Consider the following 23,621-nt stretch of genomic DNA (forward strand, 5'->3'; position numbering starts at 1 on the left):
TATGGACACTAGGAAATGGAAATATAAGAGTATATGTGGTTGAAAAATAGAAAGGAAGGTCAACTTGTGCCCAAAATACACAATATTACTGTACAACTTATTTTACCTTTGAGATTCTGTGCCTTTTCCAATAAGCAAAAACACAACTTCATAATCCCATTTCATAAAGTATTTTTCTTTCTTGATCAACAGCCAACAGTTTTCTCTAGCTAATGTTTAAATTTTAACAGAAATGAATGTTGACATCTTTACTATAAAGTTTGCCAAATGCTTTCTTCTACTCCAGGCTCTGTGATAAAGCTTATACCTGAACGGGGAAATTTTTAAGGATACTTATTTCAGTATCTAGGTGACTCAGCAAATCCTGACTTGACTTTGTTTCCTACTTCCAGAACTCAGACCTTCTATCCCAATTCCAGGGACCAAGGGTTCTGCGATTTCTGTGTCTGAGTCTCAGCTCCATAGACCGCACCTCACTCTGCTCTTATAAATCTAGAAACCTACATAGTAATACAATTTCTCTCAGACACAGAGTCTGTGCTAGTGTTCTGTTGCCAACATTTTCTGATGTTGTCACCTTTCCAAATCTTGGCAGGTTACCTGCATCTAGTTTACTTCACCTCCCTGGCCCTCCTGCAGTGTGGACCCCCACATACTACCACTCCCTCACCTCCAGAGACCAACATTTGTTGGTGTAGCTCAGTGGTTCTTCATCATCATCATATATACCAAAGATTAAGCTTCACTTCCTGGCTAACTAAATAAGAATATCCAGGAAAGGAACCTAAGTATCTATATTTTTTTTAAAACTCTCCAGATGATTCTGAAATTCAACCATGGGTGAATAGAAGGAAGCAAAGGAGGGTACAAAATTTCCGGGGGCTCCAAGAAAACATTAATCAAGATATAACTTTAATGTAATATGTTTTAAAAGTCAAAATGAATGCAAAATAATCCATATTAAGCAAAAGATCAAAATTGTAAGTACAGAATTCGTACCTGGAACCTGAGGTGAAAGGGAAAATTCATAATATTGATGCTGTTTTTATTTAAAATGTTGACATTTTATTCATCATAGATTTTTTTGCATTAACTTTAAGAAATATTGCATTAAAATATTGATGATATTAATTACTGAGATTTTTGGCACCCTCTGAAATTCAGCCCTCTCCTCACCCTGGTCTGGGTCCTGCAAACCACTGACCTAGCTGGATGCTCTACAGTATCTCTGACCCCAGTGCCACTTGACCAACGGTGAGCATAGATATTCTCTTTCCCAGCAATCCTCCACCTGCCAAGCCCATCTCCAGGTATGACAGTAGAGACGACAAAGAGTGATAGACACAGAGGAGAACAAGTCAATTGCTTTCGTCCAGTGCCCCTATCTCTTTCTTAGGCTCTGAGGAAATACACCAAAACCCAAAATACTTAGGGGGGCTAAGCTGATAAGTACATTTTTTTTTTATTGGCACGTTGGGTCTTCATTGCGGTGCGCGGGCTTCTGCATGCGGTGGCTTCTCTTGTTGTGGAGCACAGGCTCTAAGTGCGTGGGCTTCAGCAGTTGCAGCACGTGGGCTAAGCAGTTGTGGCTCATGGGCTCTAGAGCACAGGCTCACTAGTTGTGGTGCATGGGTTTAGTTGCTCCGTGGCATGTGGGATCCTCCTGGAGCAGGGATCGAACCCGTGTCCCCTGCATTGGCAGGCAGATTCTTAACCACTGTGCTACCAGGGAAGCCCTGATACATACATTTTTAAAACTTTCTCTAGGTGATTCTGATTCATCATTGCTCCCACCTCCCACACCAGAACCGCTGAACTAGATCACATACTACAGGTTTACTCGTGGTGTGGTCCACAGACAAGCGTCAGCATCACCTGTAGTTTATAAGAAATGCACATACGTAGCTCCCACCCTAGAGCTACTGAAACAGCAATTTGGGAATGGTTTTATCCAAGTTTTAACAAGCTCCCCTGGAGATCCAGATGCATGCTAACATTTGAAAAATGCTGGTGACATAATCATCTTTCTACTTAATGGGTTCCTAACAACCAGCGGACAGCCACCTACTACCCAGACAGCTAAGATCACCTTCAGAGACCAGGGTAGAGCTTTCCTGAATTCCTCTTGTGTAGAACGCAGCAGGTGTGAAATCATGTCAGCCACTGTGTCCCAGAAATGCAAAAGACTTGACCAAGCAGATGGTTTCCTGGGGTAGCCAGGAAAGGGAAAGCCAGTTATCGAGAGCAAGCTGTCTGGCTGGGAATGCCAAGGGTGGGAAGCAGAAGTGCTAAATCTTTCCTCAAGCTCAAGGGTCAAGTCTGAGGCCAGACCAAAAAAAAAAAAGCCCCAGCTTGGAGTCCAAGGACATTCTTACAAAGGAGGCTGTAAGTGTGATGCTCAGTTTTATCAATGCCAGGCTAGTGGCATGTGACTGAGAAGGCCTGGCTAAAGACACGGGTCAGAGGAAACAGGACCAGACTGGAAGTGGCCAATGAGCAGTGTGTGCACCATCTACATGCTGTAGCCATGACTCACCAACCTTTTTTCAAAACAGATATCACTGAACTATTTTCAAAGGATGCATTTCTCTCTAGGCAGAATTACTCAAAAGATATAAAAGTCACAGTCGGTTAGCATTTAAGATATTATTTAAAAAAAAAAACTCAACCCAACTATAAAGTTTAGTCTAGCTGCACCTTATTTTTGTGCAGTTCTTTATACATAGGGAGCATTTATTAGATTTTATCTAATTGAGGTTTACAAATCAAAACCTACCTTATGAAATCACAGATACTTTGAAAATATTAATTTCCCAAAGAGCATGAATTAGCTCGAACACAGACAGGACCATAAGGGACAGGCAAGTCTGGGATGGTGAAAGCAGAAGTTTGGACTCTCCAGAGATGAAAGAACTAGTTAAAGCAGAGGGGAGGAGGAGTTGAGGATGGTCTGAGTCAGAGCAGAAGGGAGCACTCCTTCCTACAAAAGCTGCCTGCCGGCCATCAGTGGTTGTCTCCTCACCAGCTCATACGCCTCGTGGCCAAAGCAGAAGTATAAAATTACTCTCCTCCGCACCCAAAACCCTCACCATTTGACACAGCTGGGCCTTATATGTCCCATCTCCTCCAGTCAGAATATCTTCGCTCATCCCACCTTTCAAAAAGAAGCTGTACTCTTCTTCAAGACTGTTCTCAGATGCTACCTTGCCTCTGAAGCCCTCTCTGGTCCCTCAGTCCATTGCCCCCACCACCCACAAATGGCTTCCCCTTCACAACCTAAACCCTCTCAGCATAGCTGTGCATATCTGTAACTGTTCACGAGTCTGCTTCTCCCAATACAGCACAACCTATCTGAAGGTAAAAACAAAATGTTATATACTAGGTGCCTGGTTCATAGTAAGAGCTTAACAATTAAGTGCTAAAAGAATGAATAGAGACACAAAATAGAGACTCAGAACAGTGTTCTTACATAGAAATGACGAGGAATTTGATAAGATTTGGAGGGAGGTGGAATTGCCAGGGTAGATAGTGTTGTAGATGTCCTCTCCCCTCACCTTTACTACCCGAGTATAAGACTTGCAGTGAGGTCTCTTCAGGAGGCCAGAAAGCTGACTAAACTCCTGGGGAGAATGAGAGAGAAAGTGTGACTTTTCAAGAGGCCTTTCAGATTGGAGATGGTAGTGTTGGGATGCGGTAGAGGGGCAGTGCTTTCACCTTCGAAAACGTTTTTCCTTCCAAAATGTAGAGGACTCGACCAGAAATAAGATGTTCAGAGTAATCTCTGTCCTCGAGGGCAGGGAGAGAAGGCAGGCCCCCTTTGTCCAGTCTGCTAAACCAGTTAGGGGAACCAACTATGATGTGGACAGAAATCGCATCAGGGTGAAAGAATTTGCAATTGCCTGGTACCCTCCACTGTCTCTCTCAAGAGCTGAATGTGATACCAGAGTCAAGACTCCAAAGTCTACAAAGGCCAGGTGTGTATGGTTCCTGAGTGAAGCAGGTATGTGACAGAAAAGAGTGAGGAAAGTAGGAGAGGGAGCATCCTGTACCCCACGACCACTACTCAGCTTCAGATGATTATTGCTAGCAGGAACATGGACTCTTGGTTCCAGATCTTTCCATGTTTATGAGAGGCAGAAATCTAGATTTAGTATACAATTTCTGAATATTGAAAGGTAGGCAACAGTCTACCTTTGAGCCTACATTGTGCAGGCCAAACGATACATTTCTGAAACCTGAATCTGGGTCATGGGTCCTTAATTGGTAACCCTGGATGATTTGGAAGGAGAAGTACATATTCAAGGAGCCCTCGATGGTGCTGAGGGTGAAATTCACTCAATGTGATCCAAGCTTCATTTTCATTCCATTGTTACCTAGCCTTGAACATGGTTCTGATACCTCCACGGTCCTGTCTACTCCAAATCTGTTCTTCCACTGACATCTTCTAGAAAAAAGAACGTCTAAACTTCTTAAAATAGAGAATCAACCTGTTTACCATATAGGGAATTAAGTTAAGGGCTGCTCTCCGTTGTCACTCTGAAATAAAAGTGGACAAACATGAACATTTGATTTATTCAGTTGGTGCCTGGAGAAGAAAGACATATTTTCTGAGATTCCATTAAAAAGTATAAAGATTTGCCCATGGGCTACTTTAGAGAAATAAAAATCAAGCTGAAATACACTTTTCTAAAAAGGATGGTTTATAAAGTTTTGTTTCCGGGGTGGCCCTGGTTTATTTTCACTAGGTATGTTTTCCACCTAGAAATAAATTGACACAGAACATTGCTGGGTGGTACTTGTGATTGGTAATCCAGAGGGTAGGTAAAGAGGGCAGAAGCACCCAGAGCAATTAGAGAGATTCTAGTAAGTGATGCAGAAGCAGAGTTGAAAAACAAAGTTCACCGATCATATGCAGGTTTAAATTGACGTTTGCAGCTCAAACAGCTTTTAAAAAAAAAAAACTTTATAAGCCTCAGAAGATTGCAGCTGAAATGGTTTAAAATCAATTTTAACGCATTTTCAATTCATATAATATGAGAGGAGGGAGCCAGTTTCACTGCTTCACTGGGGAAATAGTCTAAGGGTTTCCATAGTTGAGAGAGAAGTTGATTTCAGCTGACAGATATTTCAAGCTTCAAAGACTGTGTCTAGACTGAGAAGAATTTGCTGTCCCCAAGTCCTATCAGACAGGGAGTGTGAATATATTTCAGGGCTGCTCAGGCACTGGAGTTCCTGTAGAACTTAGACTACACACAACTACAAGACCAGCTGCTTCTGGCCCCCTTGCTGGTGATTTCAGCCTTCCAGATTAGAACTGGGTCATTAGCACATTTAGAAGTAAATCCTTCCAGGGGAGCAGATTACGAATCAGGGAGGACTGACTGGCGTTTGTGAGTGTGGATGTGTGTGTGTGCGCGCGTGGGGGGGGGGGCGGGGGGAGACAGAGAGCACGAGCGTGTTCTCATTAGGGGACGCTCTATGATTTGACAGGCTCTCTGCTGCTGCTCCTGCGCTGCTTCTGCTGCGGCTGTATGGTCTGTCATCAGTTGGAAAGGCTGCGAGGGTTTAGAGGAACTGCAGTTCTGAAGACGGAGCCCTGCTAAGTGGTCTCCCTGTCAAAGTAGACGAGGTTTTCTGCAGGGTTGGAAACTCACACTTATTACTGCTTCATCTACCTGGAAAAGCGGGCAGTGCTACAGAGGAAAAGGTAAGAGAAGAAATTGTTCTCTGTTGGCTCTGCAGGGCAGGGGGCATGGGGAGAGGTAGGTTCAAAGGCTTGCTGTTTTGTAGCAAAGGGATCTCACCTTTTGAGAGCAGAGGAGGCAGATGCTAATTTTCTGTCAAGCTTGATCATTGAGCCTCTTGGCTCCCCCCACCTCATCTTTTTCTTCTTTACTGTACTTTTCCCAAGCATCTGAGAGATGCTTTGTATTTATTTTCCAGGTAGCAGATATTGTTTTCTTTTTCCCACTGAGCACGCTTTCAAAACAGGGAGCATTTTCTGTGTCTCTTTTCTTGAGCATTTTTCTCCATTAAGAAAAAAATCGGTCCTTCTTATCGTAAGGTGGTTGAAACAGTTACTCCATCCTACACTAGAGCTGCAATAAAAGGAGTTTTCGGAGGTACATATGAGCCCTATTACTGCAGAAAAATGGGAGGAGAAAGGAGAGGAGAATTACCTGTAAGTGACTGTGACTTGATCTGAATTGGTGACACTGTGAATGAATGTGGACTATAACTCTTCACAGGGGGAGAGATCCACTGTGATAAAGGCAGGGCACTGGAAAGAAGATGTGTTGAGAAGTGTTTCAGAGAAAGCTCAAGCCACCAAAGATGGAAAACGAGACAGTAAGTGAACTGAACCAAACACAGCTTCAGCCGCGAGCAGTGGTGGCCCTAGAATACCAAGTGGTCACCATCTTACTGGTGCTCATTATTTGTGGTCTGGGCATCGTGGGCAACATCATGGTAGTCCTGGTGGTCATGAGAACCAAGCACATGAGGACACCCACAAACTGCTACCTGGTGAGTCTAGCAGTAGCTGATCTCATGGTCCTGGTGGCCGCAGGCCTCCCCAACATAACGGAGAGTATCTACGGTTCCTGGGTCTATGGCTATGTCGGATGCCTCTGCATTACTTACCTCCAGTACTTGGGCATTAATGCTTCCTCTTGTTCAATCACAGCCTTTACCGTTGAGAGGTACATAGCAATCTGTCACCCCATCAAAGCCCAGTTTCTCTGCACATTTTCCAGAGCCAAAAAGATCATCATCTTTGTCTGGGCTTTCACATCCATTTACTGTATGCTCTGGTTCTTCTTGCTGGATCTCAATATTAGCACCTATAAAGATGCTATTGTGGTGTCCTGTGGCTACAAGATCTCCAGGAATTACTACTCACCTATTTACCTAATGGACTTCGGTGTCTTCTATGTTGTGCCAATGATCCTGGCCACTGTCCTCTATGGATTCATAGCTAGGATCCTCTTCTTAAATCCCATTCCTTCAGATCCTAAAGAAAACTCTAAGACATGGAAAAGTGACTCTACCCATCAGAACAAGAATTTGAATTCAAAGTCCTCTAATAGATATTTCAACAGCACAGTATCTTCAAGGAAGCAGGTAAGCAAATCTGAACCTCCAAGTTCACAGAGGAAATGTGGGAGAGAGTTCCCTGTGAGATGGGATCAACTTTGCCCTACTTAGCTGATGGCAGAACTAAGATACAATCATGCAAATGTTTCACAGTGGGAGCTTCTGCTTTATACATTAAATCCATCTCTAAAACAACTGAAGATCTAAAAATAGATGGAAAATTTTTGATAGCACATCAGCAGGTACTAGTTCATGTGCTATTAAGACTTAAGGAACTATAAACAGAAACCCTAGAATTCCACCTTTGAAATGTTTGTGCCTCTCTGAGAAATGTTATCAAAATATTTAGACCATTTCTGGCTTCTATAGGGAGCAGCTGTATATTTTCAAGAATTCTATTGTCTGGTAAATATTTGACAGAATAGTTGGAGAAAAGATGAGTCAAAACAATAATGAAACTGAGAGGGGTTCCTGAACTTTTTTTTTTTTTTTTTTTCAGTCTTAGTGGAGAAAGATACTATCACCTTCTTATCTACCTCCCTATAAAGTGTCCCAGCATGTAGAAGCTCAAATTGCACTTTGCTCAGGAAATGTTCTCATAAAGAAGCTAACACCAAGCTCAATTTGTTACAAAGAATGATTGAATTTTTTAAATGTCTGTTTTTCCTGCTCAGCATAACTAAAAATCCCTTTATGTTTCAGATCACCTGAATGCCCAGGTGGTTACAGTTGAATACTGGTTTTATATGAGTGAAGTGTAACTTTGTTTCAGTAGATATGGTTTATAAGACAATATAGGAATAAAATACTTTTATATCATATGCATATTTACCTACAGTTACACTATTGTTCTAAGTTACCTATGAACTTGGCTTTCAGGTCCTTTTCCTTCTTTGCTAAACAGAAAAAAACAGGTGGTAAACATCCTCAGAGCTGAAAAGAAAAACTTGAAATCAACAAGACTGGCTCTTTCAAATGGGTTGAATTTTCTTTCTTTCTTTCATCCTGCAGGAGTATAATTCTTTCCATATGCATAGATAGAACCCGAGTGTACTTTTTAGAGTATGCCCACAAATCATCTGTACTATCGCTTCCTCAACTCTAGCATAGCTGAAATATGAAGAATTGTAATTGGACATTGGGCACATAGTGAAAGAAGTTACTAACAAATGTAGGTGTTTCAGACATGCATGAAATGAATAAAAAGAAATATATACATCATTTTAAATGATACCATGATGCTTGATTTATATAACATTTATTATTAAAGATGCCTAGATGGTAGGGAAGACTTGAGCAACTATTGCCAGCTCTTGGATTTCTGTTGCTTTGGGTCTAGCAGTGCTACCTAATACAAGGCGTATTTGGCCATCTATTACCCAAAACTTGACTAAGGGAAACTTAGAGAGATCTGTTGGCCATCTGCCAAGACAAACATTAACAAATACAATAAGAGAGTCAAGAATATGTACATCTCAATTAGAGACTAAACATGGGTTAATGTCTGCAGCAAAAAGGTCAGGGAGTAAATTCATTCATTAGACTCTAATTTATATTCTTGTTTTAAATTCTAAAAAATTGTTTGTCTGGTCTAAAGTCTTCCCTTTCAATTACAGTCATTTGTGCCTATCAGCATTAATAATGTGCTTTAAATTGCTAATTGTGTTACATGTTCACACTCTTATTTCCAAGCTGTTACAAATAGGCTGTCCTTATAGAGGCTGAGTGATAAAAGAAAAAGACAAAGAGTTGGTTCCAAATAACCCTGGGCTTTAAAAATGTAAGGGTTCTAATCAAGCTTGGCTGTATGACCTTGGGTAAGCAGAACTCTCTGAGCCTTAGTTTCCTCAACTTTAAGGAGGAGGGTAAATAACAACCAGGGTTGGTGTGAGGGGTCAGTGAAATATCTTATGAAACACATCTAAAATGGAGCATTGGTTCATCTGAGTGTTTAATTAGCCTCATTCTCAGTTTTTTAATATGTTGGCAACTGTAAGGAAAATAGAGCTTTATTCTTTAAAATATACATTCACCATTTAAACAAAGATCATTCGTTGAACAGGTGTGTGTATGATATAGTAACTTCTCTAAGGAACTTTTTAATAATCAGAGCATTTGGGGTTGTCACAATAACATACCTGTCACTTAGCATCAGGAGGCTGGGATGCCAAGTGACCTGAAATGTGCTAGACAGCCCTGCACAATGAAGTGCCCTGTTACAAATGTCAATAATACCCTCCTTGAGAGACAAGGGATGCGATATAAACCAATAGAAGTGCATTGAAGTACTACGTCGGGTTATTCAGTCTTGGTTAAAGATAAGAGGGGGGCTTCCTAGGTGGCGCAGTGGTTAAGAATCTGCCTGCCAATGCAGAGGTCACGGGTTCGATCCCAGCTCCAGGAAGATCCCACATGCCGCGGAGCAACTAAGCCCGTGTGCCAAAAAAAAAAAGATAAGAGGGGAGTGCAGAGAAAAGAAAGGAAATTATGAGGCTAGAGGGATTAGAGAAGACTTCGTGGAAGAGGGGACAATTGAGAAGGCTCTGGAAGGATGAGGATAATTTGGAAAGTAAAGGTCAAGAGGGACAGCACTTTACCCAGAAAGGACATGGCTGGGGTGAGAACGGTATGGATTTGGAGAGGGGGCCAAGGAGGATGTACATATGGGGGAATTCTTATAGTATGTAGTGATTTGGTTGACTAAAATGAGGTCTTTGGGGGAACAGCAAAAAGTAAAATTGGATTGATTTTGTGTGTGTGTGTGTGTGTGTGTGTGTGTGTGTGTATGAGAGAGAGAGAGAAAGAGAGAGAGGGGGGAGAAGGAGAAGAGGAGAGAAAGGGCCGTGAAGCATCCCAACTATGAGGCAGAGAAAGGAGTTTGAATTTACTGCAGGGGCAACGATGAATGTGAGTGGTGAGCCCAGGGGGCAGCAACGAGGAGAGTGGTGTTAGGGCACAATAAACCTGACAGCTGTGGACCAGACAGGTTTGGAGGCTGAGAAACTGGTGGCAGAGGGACCACTTTGGTAGTTGTTGGTAGTAATTCAGGCATGAAGTAGCAAAAGTCTCTATCAGGAGAATTTAAAGTAAGGTGTGGACCAGAGAGAGGTTTCAAAGAAAGAGAGAGTGAGATGTGAACATATCAGATACAAAGGATGAAGAGGGGACAATTCAATGTGGCATCAGGGTTCCAAGTCTGGAAGAATGGTAGTGCCCCCGATGAATGGAATGACAGCCACGAAGGGGAGTTAGTTTTGTCCAAAATCAGTGACCTTTGATCTGGCTTTTTCCTCTTCTGAAGTGGTTCTTTTCTTAAATATTTGAAAGGTTCTAACCTCTGCTTCCTATAGCCCAAGGACTTTTATTCTAATATTTTCTCTGCATGTTTTTTCTTTCACGCAAGTTTAATTTACATTTTAATAAATATTCTATCTGGACCAGGTCTTTCTAACCAAGTAATTAAAGTCAAATGTTCCTGGCCTAAAAGAACTACATGTTAAGAGGAGATAAAAGAGTATTTATATGTAAGGGACAAGTGTGAGGTTTTTGTTTGCTGATTTGTTTGCTTTTAACTTATATCCCCTATGCAGAAAATTAAGGCCAGAATCTTTTTTTCTTCCAATTATTCAGATTCAGCTATGTTTTAGGAAACCAACTACATGTTTGGTAAATTCAATGAAACAAATTACTGAGAATAATCACTTGGAATTGTGTAGACAAAAGAATTATCTGATTGACTAAATCTTTTGCTTTGCAATTGGTTGTTCTGATACTATAGACATGGTTTAAGTGATCACATTTGTCACATTTCAGCTCTATCCACACAATACCAAAAGATCTCTCTCACTTCAGTCAATTCAGGTGTTCAGCATTGTGAGATAAAATCTTTATCATTGACTGCATATTTCAAAGGAATTGATTGGATCTTTTGGTATTTTGGAGCCACAGAAATATCTTGGTAAAGGACTACACTGTGGATAAACACCTTCAATTCAAGTATTTGCTTTCCATAGGATGCAGGGGGTATGCAGAATATTTTATGGATCAGGCTACCAGTTTCATTTTCAGTTGAGTCACACTAATGTACTTTTTTTTTTTTAACAGTATAACTGGTGGGGAACTGTGTAACGTAAGTTCAAGTAGAAACTCCAAGAATTTATGGCAAAATTTTCATTATAGGTTTTGTTTGGCTGAAAAAGCCTTTAAAATGCCAAACCGTCTTTGTTTCCATAAATTTCTTAAAAGACTTCTAGCTTCCTAGAGGAATGGTGGTAGCCCACGGAAACAAAAAGCAGCTTTCCTTTGAAAGCAATATGTGCCTTTTATTTGTGGCTGTTGTTGCTATTATTGCTGCTGATGATAGAAAGGCATTCATGGGTATTATGAAAAACACAGAAAACTCAGAATAAGAAAAAAGGCATCATTTACCCCACCTCTCAAAATCATAGATTATTAGCATTTAGTCATGTTTTTCTCTCATTTTCACTTGATCGTTTTTATATCATTATTGTCAATATACAGATATATAATTTTATATGCTGCTTTTACACAGAATGTTGAAATTAATATTCCCAAGAATACCACAGAGTAAAAGAAAATGAATCAGATTGTGAGTCAGTTTTTCTCAGCCTTAGCTTTCTCATGAATAAAGTGGGACTAACAATTCCTCATAGAGTTACTCAAATCAAATGAGATGCATCAGACAAAATTCTTTTTTTTGTCTTTCCTCCCACCTGTACCATCAGCTATCCTTCCCTCAGTCCTGTACTTCTCAGTGACCTCCATCCCCCTAGGCAGCCTCCTGATTCTGAGCAATCTGAGTAGGATGCGCTTGTGGAAAATGAAGAACTTAGATAAAGAAAGGGCTTAAATGTGTCTTTTCTCTTCTCCCCTGCCTCCCTCCAACTCCTGCCGCAAGCGCTATCTACTGTTTAAAGAAGAAATCTTGAGCAAGGAAACAGTTAAGAAACAAAGGAAAGCAGGCATAATGGTGGCAGTAGAGCTGACTTTTGGAAACATAAAGTCTCTTCGGCTGTGTGGGTAGCTTAATCAACAATTAACCTTAAAAGGCATATTGGGACTTCTCTGGCTGTCCAATGGCTAAGAAACTGGGCTTCCATGGCAGGGGGCACAGGTTCGATCCCTGGTCAGGGAACTAAGATCCTGCATGCCGAGGGTGCGGCCAAAAAAAAAAGTGTATTAATGATACTAAACTCTCCAGGATTAGGCCTAAATCAGAGGTTTCTCAAGTTTACTGGGACGGTTTTTGTACTGTTTTCACAGGTCTATCTTTTATTTTTAATTGTTTTATTTATTCCATTTGTCTGGGTTCAACTATGTCCTTAATAGTGTTGATATAAAGATCTCGGGGAAAAAAAAGTGCAATTTTTGTAACTTAGCACACAGATATCTAACTGTGAAATCTTATTTTATTATTAAAGAAAAGTTTTCCATTTTCCAATTCACATCCTATATAAGGAAAAACTATATATGCTATAGATTGTCTCAGTGAAAGTGTCCAGTAGTTACATGTTTTGTGTCCTTTGGTTAGATGAACGCACATCGTTTATTCCCAGTTTTATACCTGCAGCTTTAAGACATAAATTCACCAGCGGAGAAATATAAAGTTTCCTATATGCCCACAAAAAAGAAAAACCTGCACTCATACAGAATTCTCAGTTTGACCACACAGCACAAAACACCTTAAAATCAGCTAACCTTGAAAATGACAAACTATATTTCTTTATGTAGCCTCTTGTGAATTCTTCAACTTGCAGATATTCCAGGTTCCAAACAGATTGAAGCTGGGCTGGAGCCATGTTCTTAGTCTCCTTTACTTTTTGTATGAGTTGGGGGAAGGTGAAATGTGTGAAGCTAGAGCTAGGTCAACATTAGGCAGTATTTTGCAACAGGTTCTTTTATACTCAATATCCTCCTCAATTTAATGAAACATTCACTCACAACCCAGAAAGCACCTAGTGCTCTCCTAGGTGTGGCGGCTACCAGGATATACAAAGACAAACTCTTCTCCTTCAAGGAGTTCACTATTGGCGTGTACACAAATAATCCTGAGCAGCCCCTTATGTCCTACAATAGAGGACACAGCCTCCATGAGGGGAAGAGCGAAATGGGGGAGAAAGGAGGAAAGCCCTGTGGAGTACAAGGCATTGATCTGGGCCTGTAAAGATGGGCAGAATGTCTAAAGACAGCAATCAGGAGACAGAAAAGGAAGAAAGTTCAACAGAAAGAGAGGAGTAGACAGGGGAGGACTGGGCATGTTCTGGGATAGAATAGCCTAGTGTGATTGAAGTGGGGCAATGAACGTGTGTTGTCCACTGAGGGAAGCCTGAACCAGGTTGTGGTCCTGCTACATCTAACTCCCATCTCTCCTTCCCAGCCCTGGCCTTTGTCCCTCTACCTACTTACATCTACACCCATGGTTACAACTCCCACCTATGAGAGTCCAGTACACAGCTCTAGCAAAGACATCTCCTGATCCACACACCTAATAGGTTTTTGAGCATCATGTAAGTATATCAATCCAATATGCCTAAAACTAAATCAATTTTTTTCCTTCATAAACCCCTATGGCTTTCTTTCTTTCCTATTTTAGGTTCCCAAGCCACAAATCTAGGTGTCCTTCTAAATACTTCTCTGTCCTATATACCCACCCCAAATCCAACTAATAGCCAAGTGCTAGTGATTCCACCTCAGAACTCTCATATTTGACCTACTCCGTCATGCTACCATTGTCCTAGTTCACCATTTCTCACCTGCTCTCTTTTAGGACACACCTCACCAAGCCTCTCTGACTCCCATTCCACTGTCCTCCCATATCATTCTGCATATTATTCACTAAGGGGTTTCTCTAACAAACAAATATGTTATCAAAATGCTTTATGTAGTGAGGTGGATGGACCTAGAGTCGGTTATACAGAGTGTAGTAAATCAGAAAGAGAAAAACAAATACCGTATGCTAATGCATATATATGGAATCTAGAAAAATGGTACTGATGAACCCAGTGGCAGGGCAGGAATAGAGATGCAGAGGTAGAGAACGGACTTGAGGACCCTGGGGTAGGGAGGGGAAGCTGGGACGTAGTGAGAGAGTAGCATTGACATATACACACTACAAAATGTAAAATAGATAGCTAGTGGGAAGCTGCTGCAGAGCACAAGGGAGATCAGCTCCATGCTTTGTGAAGACCTAAAGGGGTGGGATAGGGAGGTTGGGAGGGAGGCTCAAGAGGGAGGGGTTATGGGGATCTATGTATACATATAGCTTATTCACTTTGTTGTACAGCAGAAACTACTACAATACTATAAGGCAATTTTACTCCAATAAAGATAAAAAATTAAATCATAAAACCATAAAAATAAACCATAAAAAATTTTTTTAAATGCTTTATATAATTCCCTGAGGGCTAGAGTTTAAATATAACAAATAAGATCCTGGCTCCTCTGTATGTTTTTAGCTTCATTGCCTATGGCTCTCATAACTCACACTTTATGCTCCAGTGATACTGAATTATTTGTAGTTCTCTGAACTCACTATGTTCTCTCAGCTGGAACCCCTTTCATCTGGCAAACTCCCAATTATCTTCCAAGTCTGAGATCAAATGGTGCCCCCCATGCACCCCATCAAGCCTTCCCTGCATTTCTCAGGCAGGTTTATATAACTGAATGCCTAGCTATAACCACGAGTGTTAGGTATTCTACCTATGTTTCCACAATACTTTGCGTATAGTTCTGGTTTAGGAATTCCTGTGTATCATAATTGTTACCTGTTGGTCTTCCCGTTGCCACTAACATCCATAAGAATAGAGCCCATATTCCCAGTGCCCTCAGCACTGAAGTTGGCATGTCACGGGCTCCCAAAAGAGTTTGTAGATAGTCATGTGTTGCAGCCAGAGAACACAGGTTTTGCAAGAGCAGGTGGCTAGCGTTTCTTCCCAAATCTATGTTCAGTGACATCACACTGGTTGTTTACAATTGGTCATGGCTGGAGTACTAACATTGCAGAAATCTACAAATATGACGTTTCGGGGCCCCTCCCTTTTTTGTGGAGAGCCAGTTGTTAAATATTGATCAGTACACTTCTGTGTGTGCATGTGTGTGTGTGCCTGTGTCTTACATAATAAATGAAAGTGTAAAAGAGTACATACATACATACTTTGGGGCTAAGTCAATTCCAACACTCTATTTTGCTCCCTGAAAAATTATTGTTTATTTATTCCATATCCTTCTCTGATTTTAGTTAAAATGTATTGTCTTTTTTGAATGCCTTTGAATTCCAAAATAGCAAAATTTGCCACCAGCTAGTATGATAGTGAGTTTGTTACTAGATAAAACTTTTGAGGAAGATATCCCCCTTCTAGACAGGACAGGATGACTTAGAAACATGGCAGACTCAAATCATAATCTACTTTTTATACAAAATCCTGTTGGCTTTCCAATGAGCCTTTCAAATATCCTTCCCAATGAGAGAGCTACATTGGACAGAATGTGCAGAGATGCAGAGGGATGGCAACTTAGGGAAGTAAATGATGTGAGCAGAAGTATTAAGATGAGAATAAATCTATCTGAGTGCTCCTACGTGGCTAATTTTCCTAAAACAATTTGCACACATCATCTTCTTTCAAAAAGAAATATCCCCAGTCTCCTCTGACTAGCTTTCAAAACCCTCTAAAATCTGACCTTTTCATCAGTTTTCGGGCTTTGTCCATCCATTTTTTCTTTAATTCAATAAACAATTATTGAGCACCAATTTCATGCCAGGCATTACTCAGAGAACCAATAGTAGTCACTATCTTATAAAACTTTCTGTAAAATATGAAAGATCATCATTCAAAACCAGTTGGAGTAGTATTTTTGTTTTTTTCAGCTATATATCCAGGAGTGGAATTGCTGGGTCATATGGCAGCTCTATGTTCAGTTTTTTGAGAAACCTCCATACTGTTTTCCACAGTGGCTGCGCCAGATTATATTCCCACCAACAGTGCATGAAGGTTTCCTTTTCTCTACATCCTCACCAACATTTGTTATATGTGGTCTTTTTGATGATAGCCATTCTGACAGATGTGAAAAAACAAAAACACTACTTTGAAAAGATACATGCACCCCAATGTTCATAGCAGCACTATTTACAATAGCCAAGATATGGAAGCAACCTAAGTGTCCATCAACAGTTGAATGGATAAAGAAGATATGGTACATATATACAAAGGAATACTACTCAGCCATAAAAAAGAATGAAATTTTGCAATTTGCAACAACATGGGTAGACTTGGAGAGTATTATGCTAAGTGAAACAAGTCAGACAGAGAAAGACAAATACTGTATGATATCACTTGCATGTGGAGTCTCAAAAATAAAACAAATTAGTGAATGTAACAAAAAGAAACAGAATCACAGATATAGAGAACAAACTAGTATTACCAGTGTGGGGAGGAAAGGTTGGTGGGACAAGTTAGGGTTAGGGGATTAAGAGGCACAAACTACTATGTATAAAATAATCTACAAAGATATATTGTACAGCACAGGGAATATAGACAATATTTCATAATAACTATAAAGAGTATAAAATTGTGAATCACTATATGGTACACCTGTAACTTATGTAATATCGTACATCAAATATACTTTAGTTTTTTAAAAAGTTGAAAAAAGTTGGAAAATACAAAGTTAGGCTGTACAGTATGCAGAAGAGGCAGCAAGAAATGAACGAACACCATACATAAGGCTGGAGAGTAGGCCCCCGACAGAGAAGAGTCACTTCACTTTTGAAATACAAGTAGGCATTCACCAGGCTAACATGAAACCAGGAGAATTAGTCATTTTTGTACCCAAGCAGAGCCCAGGGTAAGACCTTGGAAATCTCTGTGTATCATTGAAAGCAACTAAATTTGGTTAAAGGATCAACCAAATTAAAGGATTCTAACAAGGACAGTGGCAAACTGGATTTGAATGTTGGGAACTTTACTCATGAAATTTTACAGTGAAGCCAGTCCATAACTAGGGAAACAAAAATGAAGCTTTTGCAATCCGAGCAAGACGCAAAGAAGACTTGCATTAAGATGTAACAGTAGAGAAGGTTAGGAAGGATGTATAAGAGTTAAATCAGTGGGATTTAACTATTAATTTGGCAAATGAAAAAGAGAGAAGTTCCTAAAGCGAGTCCCAGATTCTCAGCTGGAGTGACTGGACAGGCAGTGGTGTAGGCAAGCATGGCACAGAACACAAAAGGAAGAACCGTCTTAACTCTATTCCTTCCCCGTAGGTGCAGGTGTATCCCACCAAATTCTCCCATGTATACCAAGCTCATTTAACTTTGCAACCTTGCTCATGTAATTTTTCCCACCTGTAGAGCCCTCCCCACTCTTGATACCTCTCACCTCTCTGAAAAGCTCAAGTTCCCAGTTCAGGCTGCAGTTAGAGCCAGGGGTCCCGCACATTGGACATCTACCCAAAGGCAGCGTCCAGCGTGAGCTCTAGAGTCAGAAAAATGTAAGTTCAGTTCTACTTCCTGTGTCTGTAACTTTGGATAAGTTATTTTACTTCTTGATACTTATTTGTTCAAATGTAACATGGGAAACGAAACACTCATAGGGTTACTGAGAGGAAATGCCTGTACATAGTAAGTATTCAATAATTCTTATTTACTGTATTTAAATTATACATTACAGTAAAAATATTATTTACCCCGCCTTATTCATGAAATAGCAAAAAATATAGACTGGCAATTCTTTTCCAAAGAAGATAAAGTTTAGAGGTTATAATAGACATGGATCTTCCAGGTTCATCTAACAGCACATTCATAAGATCAACTTAGTAAGTATTTCTTGATCTCCCGCTATATGCCCAGAGAGAAATACATTAAGCACATTAAGTTTATATGAACTAACTCAGTACATCTTCACAACAATCCTAAGAAGTAGAAACTAACTATAAAAGAGAATTTGTAGGCATAGGAATGCAACGTGACCTGCTAGGTGTGGCAAAGCTAGGATTTTAACCCAGCACACCTGGGTTAAACCATATTTCAACCATAGGGCAAGAGAAAATCAAGTAAGGGGGAGATCGGTGAGGGTTAAAGTAAGTTTCCTGGAGCTGGATGTTTGAGCCAGGTTAAAGAGACAGAGAGGAAAGAGGTGGTTCCAAGTGAAGGAGGGAGATGGGAAGGATGTGACAGTATTATCAACAGGAGGAAAAAAGCCCAGAATTTTAAAAAGCATGTTTTGTCTGAGGAATACTAGTGAGATTAGCCAGACGTGGGCCACAGGTTTATGGGAAATAAATTTGGAGGGCATGCAGGCTGAGGCTGGATCAGTGAGGCCAGAAAACGAAGGATAGCACCATCGCCACCGCCTCCCTTCCCAAGCCCCTTATCAGGCTGGTGAGCAACGCCAGGGAAATCACATTCTATAGGGTGCAGCTGCCCCAGCCTTGGAGTTTCCCTTCCCATGGGCCTTCGTTAACCTCTGCTGATGCATTTACAGGACCATCACTCACTCCCTCCTTTTACACCCTAAACGCCTATTTCAAAACCTTCTACTCCCCTCAAGTCGTCACACCTGGATTTTTTTTCCTCTGAAATCTCCCCTGACATCCAACCTCTCCTCTCTAATGCTATCTCGTTAATTTCAGTCTCATCATTTCCTCTCTGCGCTGTAGAGCGGGAGGCTGGTCTCTCTGCCTCACCAAACTGTGGCGTAAGCTTCCTAATGAATCTCCCTGCCTCTTAATCGCCCTCTTCCAGTTCATCCCCCAGGGTGCTGCTAGAATCATCTAAAATGCAAACTTGATAACATCATTATGCTGCCTGAAGTCTTCCAATATCCTTGTTTCATATAGGTTTAAATCTAAGGTCATCCTCAGCACACTGGGACATTTGTGTTCTGCTCCCCGCTTACTTTCCCAAGCCCATCTCCTTTCTGTCCCCGACATACCATTCTACAGGCAGTTTTCTTATCTGGCCACATTCTCTCCTCCTCCAAGCCAGTGTGCATACCCTGCTCGCCGCAAGCATTCCGTACAGATGCAAGGGCAAAATGCTACAAATTGGAAGAGAGAAACACCAATCCCTGCCGGTGGAGAAAAGGAGAGTCTGCTCTCAGAGGTGATCTATGAGAGGGTGTATTGGAAGTAACAGGTCGGATAAGGACCTGCATGCACCACATTGCTGTAGTAATTTGTTCACATCTCTCCCACCAGACTGTGTATCCCGCAATGGCAGAAACATTATTCCATTTATTTTTGCGTCTAGTGCCTGCCATGGTACCTAAGGACATACTGATAACTGACTAAACTAGTAAAGACTGGATATAAAGTATGATGCAGATAGAAGGATCAAATATGACTAAAGATTTTTTCAGGAGACCAAAAATGGTAAAATTGTTGTTGAAAGAAATGTTAAGGGAAAGATGTTAAAAACACTGTCAGAAATCTTTAGCTTAAGATGAGGATATGGAAATTTTAGATTGTATTTCGAATTTGGAAAAATTTAGACTGTAAGTGAGTAGTGAGGATCAGATATGTGCATTTATGAACCAATGGAATAATGGTTCATATTATGAACCAATGGAAGATATGACTTGGGTTGAATTTATTTATTTATTTATTTATTTATCCTTTTTATTGAACTACAGTTGACATACGATATTATATTCATTTCAGGGGTACAGCATAGTGATTCAACGTTTATATACATTATGAATTGATCACCACTGTAAGTCTAGTAACCATCTGTCACCGAACAAAGTTATTACAATATTACTGACTATATTTCCTATGCTGTGCATTACACCCCTGAGACGTATTTATTTTATAACTGGAAATTTATACTTCTTAATCCTCTTTACTTATTTCACCCAACACGCCACCACCCTACCTTTTGCTAACCACAAGTTTGTTCTCTGTATCTGAGTCTGTTTCTGTTCTGTTTGTTTTGTTTTTTAGATTTCACATCCAAGCATACTTCATTTTATTGCATTTGACAGGTATTGCAATCTTTGCAAATTGAAGTTTTGTGGCAATCCTGCGTTGTTGGGTGATGGTTAGCATTTTTTAGCCATAAAGAATTAAGGTATATAAATTGGTTTCTTTTAGACAAAATGCTATTGCACACTTAATAGACTACACTGTAGTGTAAACATAACATATATGCCCTGGGAAATGAAAAAATATATGTAACTCACTTTATTGTGATATTCTCTTTATTGCCATGGTCTAGAACCAAGCCCACAATAGCTCTGAGGTATGCCTGTGTAAGTGAAGTCATACAGTATTTGTCTTTCTCTGTCCTAATTATTTCACTTCGCTAATACCCTCCAGGTCCATCCATGTGTTGCAAATGGCAGGATATCATTCTTTTTTAAGGCTGAGTAATATTCTATTTTATATATATATATGTTATATATTTATATATATATATAATATATGAACACTTTTTACCCATTAATCTGTGGATGGGTATTTATGTTGCTTCCATGTCTTGGCTATTGTAAATAATGCTTCAGTGAACATAGAGGTGCATATGTCCTTTGGAATTAGTGTTTTTGTTTTCTTCAGCTAAATACCCAGAACTAGAAGTGGAATTGCTGGATCATACAGTAGTTCTATTTTTAATTTTTTGAGGCCCCACCATACTGTCTTCCATAGAGGCTGTACCAATTTATAATCCCACCAACAGTGCACCACTGTTCCTTTTTCTCCACATAATTGCCAATCCTTGTTTTTGTTTTTGTTTTTGTTTTTGTCTTTTTGATAATAGCCATTGTGACAGCTGCGAGGTGATATCTCAATGTTGTTTTGATTTGCATTTCCCTGATATTAGTGCTGTTGAGCTTCTTTTCATGTGCCTGTTGGCCATCTGTATGTCTTCCTTGAAAAATGTCTATTCAGGTTCTCTGTCCATTTTTAATCAGGTTGTTTTGTTTTTTTGATATTGAGTTGTATGAGCTCTTTGCATATTTTGGGTATTAACCCCTTATTGGATACATCATTCCAAAATATCTTCTCCCATTCAGTGGGCAACCTTTTCTTTTTGTTGATCGTTTCCCTCACTATGCAAAAGCTTTTTAATTTGATGTAGTCCCATTTGTCTAGTTTTGCCTTTGTTGCCCCTACCTAAGGAAACAGGTCCAAAAAATTATTACTAAGACTGATGTCAGAGTGTACTGCCTATGTTTTCTTCTAGAAGTTTTATGATTTCAGGTCTTACACTTAAATCTTTAATCCACTTTGAGTTTATTTTTATATATGGTATAAGAAAATGGTCCAGTTTCATTCTTTTGAATGTAGCTGTCTGGTTTTCTCAACATCATTTATTGAAGGGGACTTCTTTTCTCCACTGTGTATTCTTGCCTCCTTTGTCATAGATTAATTGACCAGATAAATGTGGGTGCATTTCTGGGCTCTCTGTTTTGTTTCACTGGTCTATGTGTCTGTTTTTGTGCGAGTACTACACAGTCTTGATTACTATAGATTTGTAGTATAGTTTGAAATCAGGGAGTGCGATGCCTCCAGCTTTCTTTTTGTTTCTTAAGATTTGCTTTGGCTATTTGGATTCTGCTGTGGTTCCATACAAATTTTAGGATTATTTGCTTTAGTTCTGTGAAAAATGCCATTGATATTTTGATAGGAATTGCATTTAATCTGTAGATTGCTTTGTACATTTTATCAATATTAATTATTCCAATCCATGAGTACTATGTATCTTTCCATTCTTTTGTGTCATCTTCAATTACTTTCATCAGTGTCTTATACTTTTCAGAGTAGAGGTCTTTCACCTTCTTGGTTAAATTTATTCCTAGATATTTTATTCTTTTTGATGCAATTGTAAATGGGAGTGTTTTCTTAATTTCTCTTTCTGATAGTTTGTTATTAGTATATAGAAATGCAACAGATTTCTGTGTATTGATTTTATATCCTGCAACTTTACTGAATTCATTTATACTTCTAAAAGCTTTGGGGTAAAGTCCTTAGAGTTTTCTGTATGTAGTATTGTGTCATCTGCAAACAGCAGCAGTTTTAATTCTTTCTAATTTCAATGCCTTTTATCTCTTTTCTTGTGGCTAGGACTTAAATACTGTGTTGAATAAAAGTGGTGATTGATAGAGGACATCCCTGTCTTGTTCTCCATCTTGGAGGAAAAGCTTTCAGCTTTTCACCATAATGTTAGCTGTGGGTTTGTCATAAATGGCCTTTACTATGTTGAATTATATCTATATCCACTTTGTTGAGAGCTTTTAGCATGAATGAATGTTGAATTTAGTCAAATGCTTTTTCTGCATTTATCGAGATGATTATATGATTTTTATTCTTCAGTTTGCTTATACAGTGTATCATTTTGATTGATTGGTGAATATTGAACCATCTTGCATACCTGTAATAAATCCCACTTAATCATGGTATATGATCCTGTACTCTTGAATTCTGTTTTCTACTCGCCCCCACCACATTTTATGTTTTTTACATTGTATTTTACATATTCTTATTTGTTTATTACTTAACTAGTTATTTTAGGTATAGATGATTTTACTACTTTTGTCTTTTAATCTTCTTGCTAGTTTTATAGGTAGTTGATCCGCTACCTTTATTATATGCTTGCCTTTACTAGTGAAGTTTTTTCTTTCATAATATTTTTGTTTCTTATTATAGCATTTTCTTTTCTGTTTAAAGAAGTACTTTAACATTTCTTTTAAGACTGGTTTAGTGGTGATAAACTCCTTTAACTTTTGCTTCTCTGGGAAACTATTTATCTCTCTTTCAATTCTGAATTATAACCTTGCAGGATGAAGTATTCTTGGTTATAAGTTTTTTTTTTTTTTTTTCTTTCAGTACTTTGAATACATTGTGTCAATCCCTTCTGGCCTATAAAATTGCTTCTGAAAATTTAGCTGATAGTCTTCGGGGGATTCCCTTGTACATAACTAGTTGGTTTTCTCTTGCTGATTTTAAGATTCTTTCTTTAACTTTTGATAATTTAATTATAATATGTCTTGGCATGGATCTCTTTCAATTCATCTCATTTGGGCATCTCTATGCCTCCTGAACTTGAATGTCTGTTTCCTTTACCAGGTTAGGGAATTTTTAGCCATAATTTCTTCAAATATGTTTCTGTTTTTTTCTCTCTCTTTTCTCCTTCCGGGACCCCTATAATGTGAATATTAGTACACTTGATGTTGTTCCAAAGGTCTCTAAACTATCCTCATTTTTAAAATTATTCTTTTGTCTTTTTGCTGTTCTAATTGCATGATTTCCATTACCCTGTCTTTCAGAACGCTGATCCATTCTTCTGCATACTCTAAATAGCTGTTTATTGACTCTAGTGTACTATTTTTATAGTTTCTATCTCTTTGCTGGAGTTCTCACTGTGTTCACTTATTCTACTCTTGAGTAGCATAATCATCTTTACAACATTATTACTTTGAACTCTTTATCTGGTAAATTCTTTATCTCTGTTTCATTTAGTTCTTTTTTTTTCAATCTATTTATTTATTTTTATTTTTGGCTGTGTTGGGCCT

General features: G+C 39.4%; 1 protein-coding gene across 1 annotated transcript in view; it reads left to right on the plus strand.

The window, feature by feature from the left end:
- The first annotated feature begins 6,333 nt into the window (after positions 1-6,333).
- TRHR (thyrotropin releasing hormone receptor) overlaps positions 6,334-23,621 on the plus strand; it is a 45,122-nt gene continuing 27,834 nt past the window's right edge. Inside the window, exon 1 of the mRNA XM_057736319.1 lies at positions 6,334-7,122. Coding sequence (XP_057592302.1) covers positions 6,334-7,122 — 789 coding nt within the window. The remainder of the gene's footprint in view (positions 7,123-23,621) is intronic.

The sequence above is a fragment of the Hippopotamus amphibius genome, chromosome 5, assembly GCF_030028045.1.
Source record: "Hippopotamus amphibius kiboko isolate mHipAmp2 chromosome 5, mHipAmp2.hap2, whole genome shotgun sequence".
Classification (NCBI taxonomy): Eukaryota; Metazoa; Chordata; class Mammalia; order Artiodactyla; family Hippopotamidae; genus Hippopotamus; species Hippopotamus amphibius.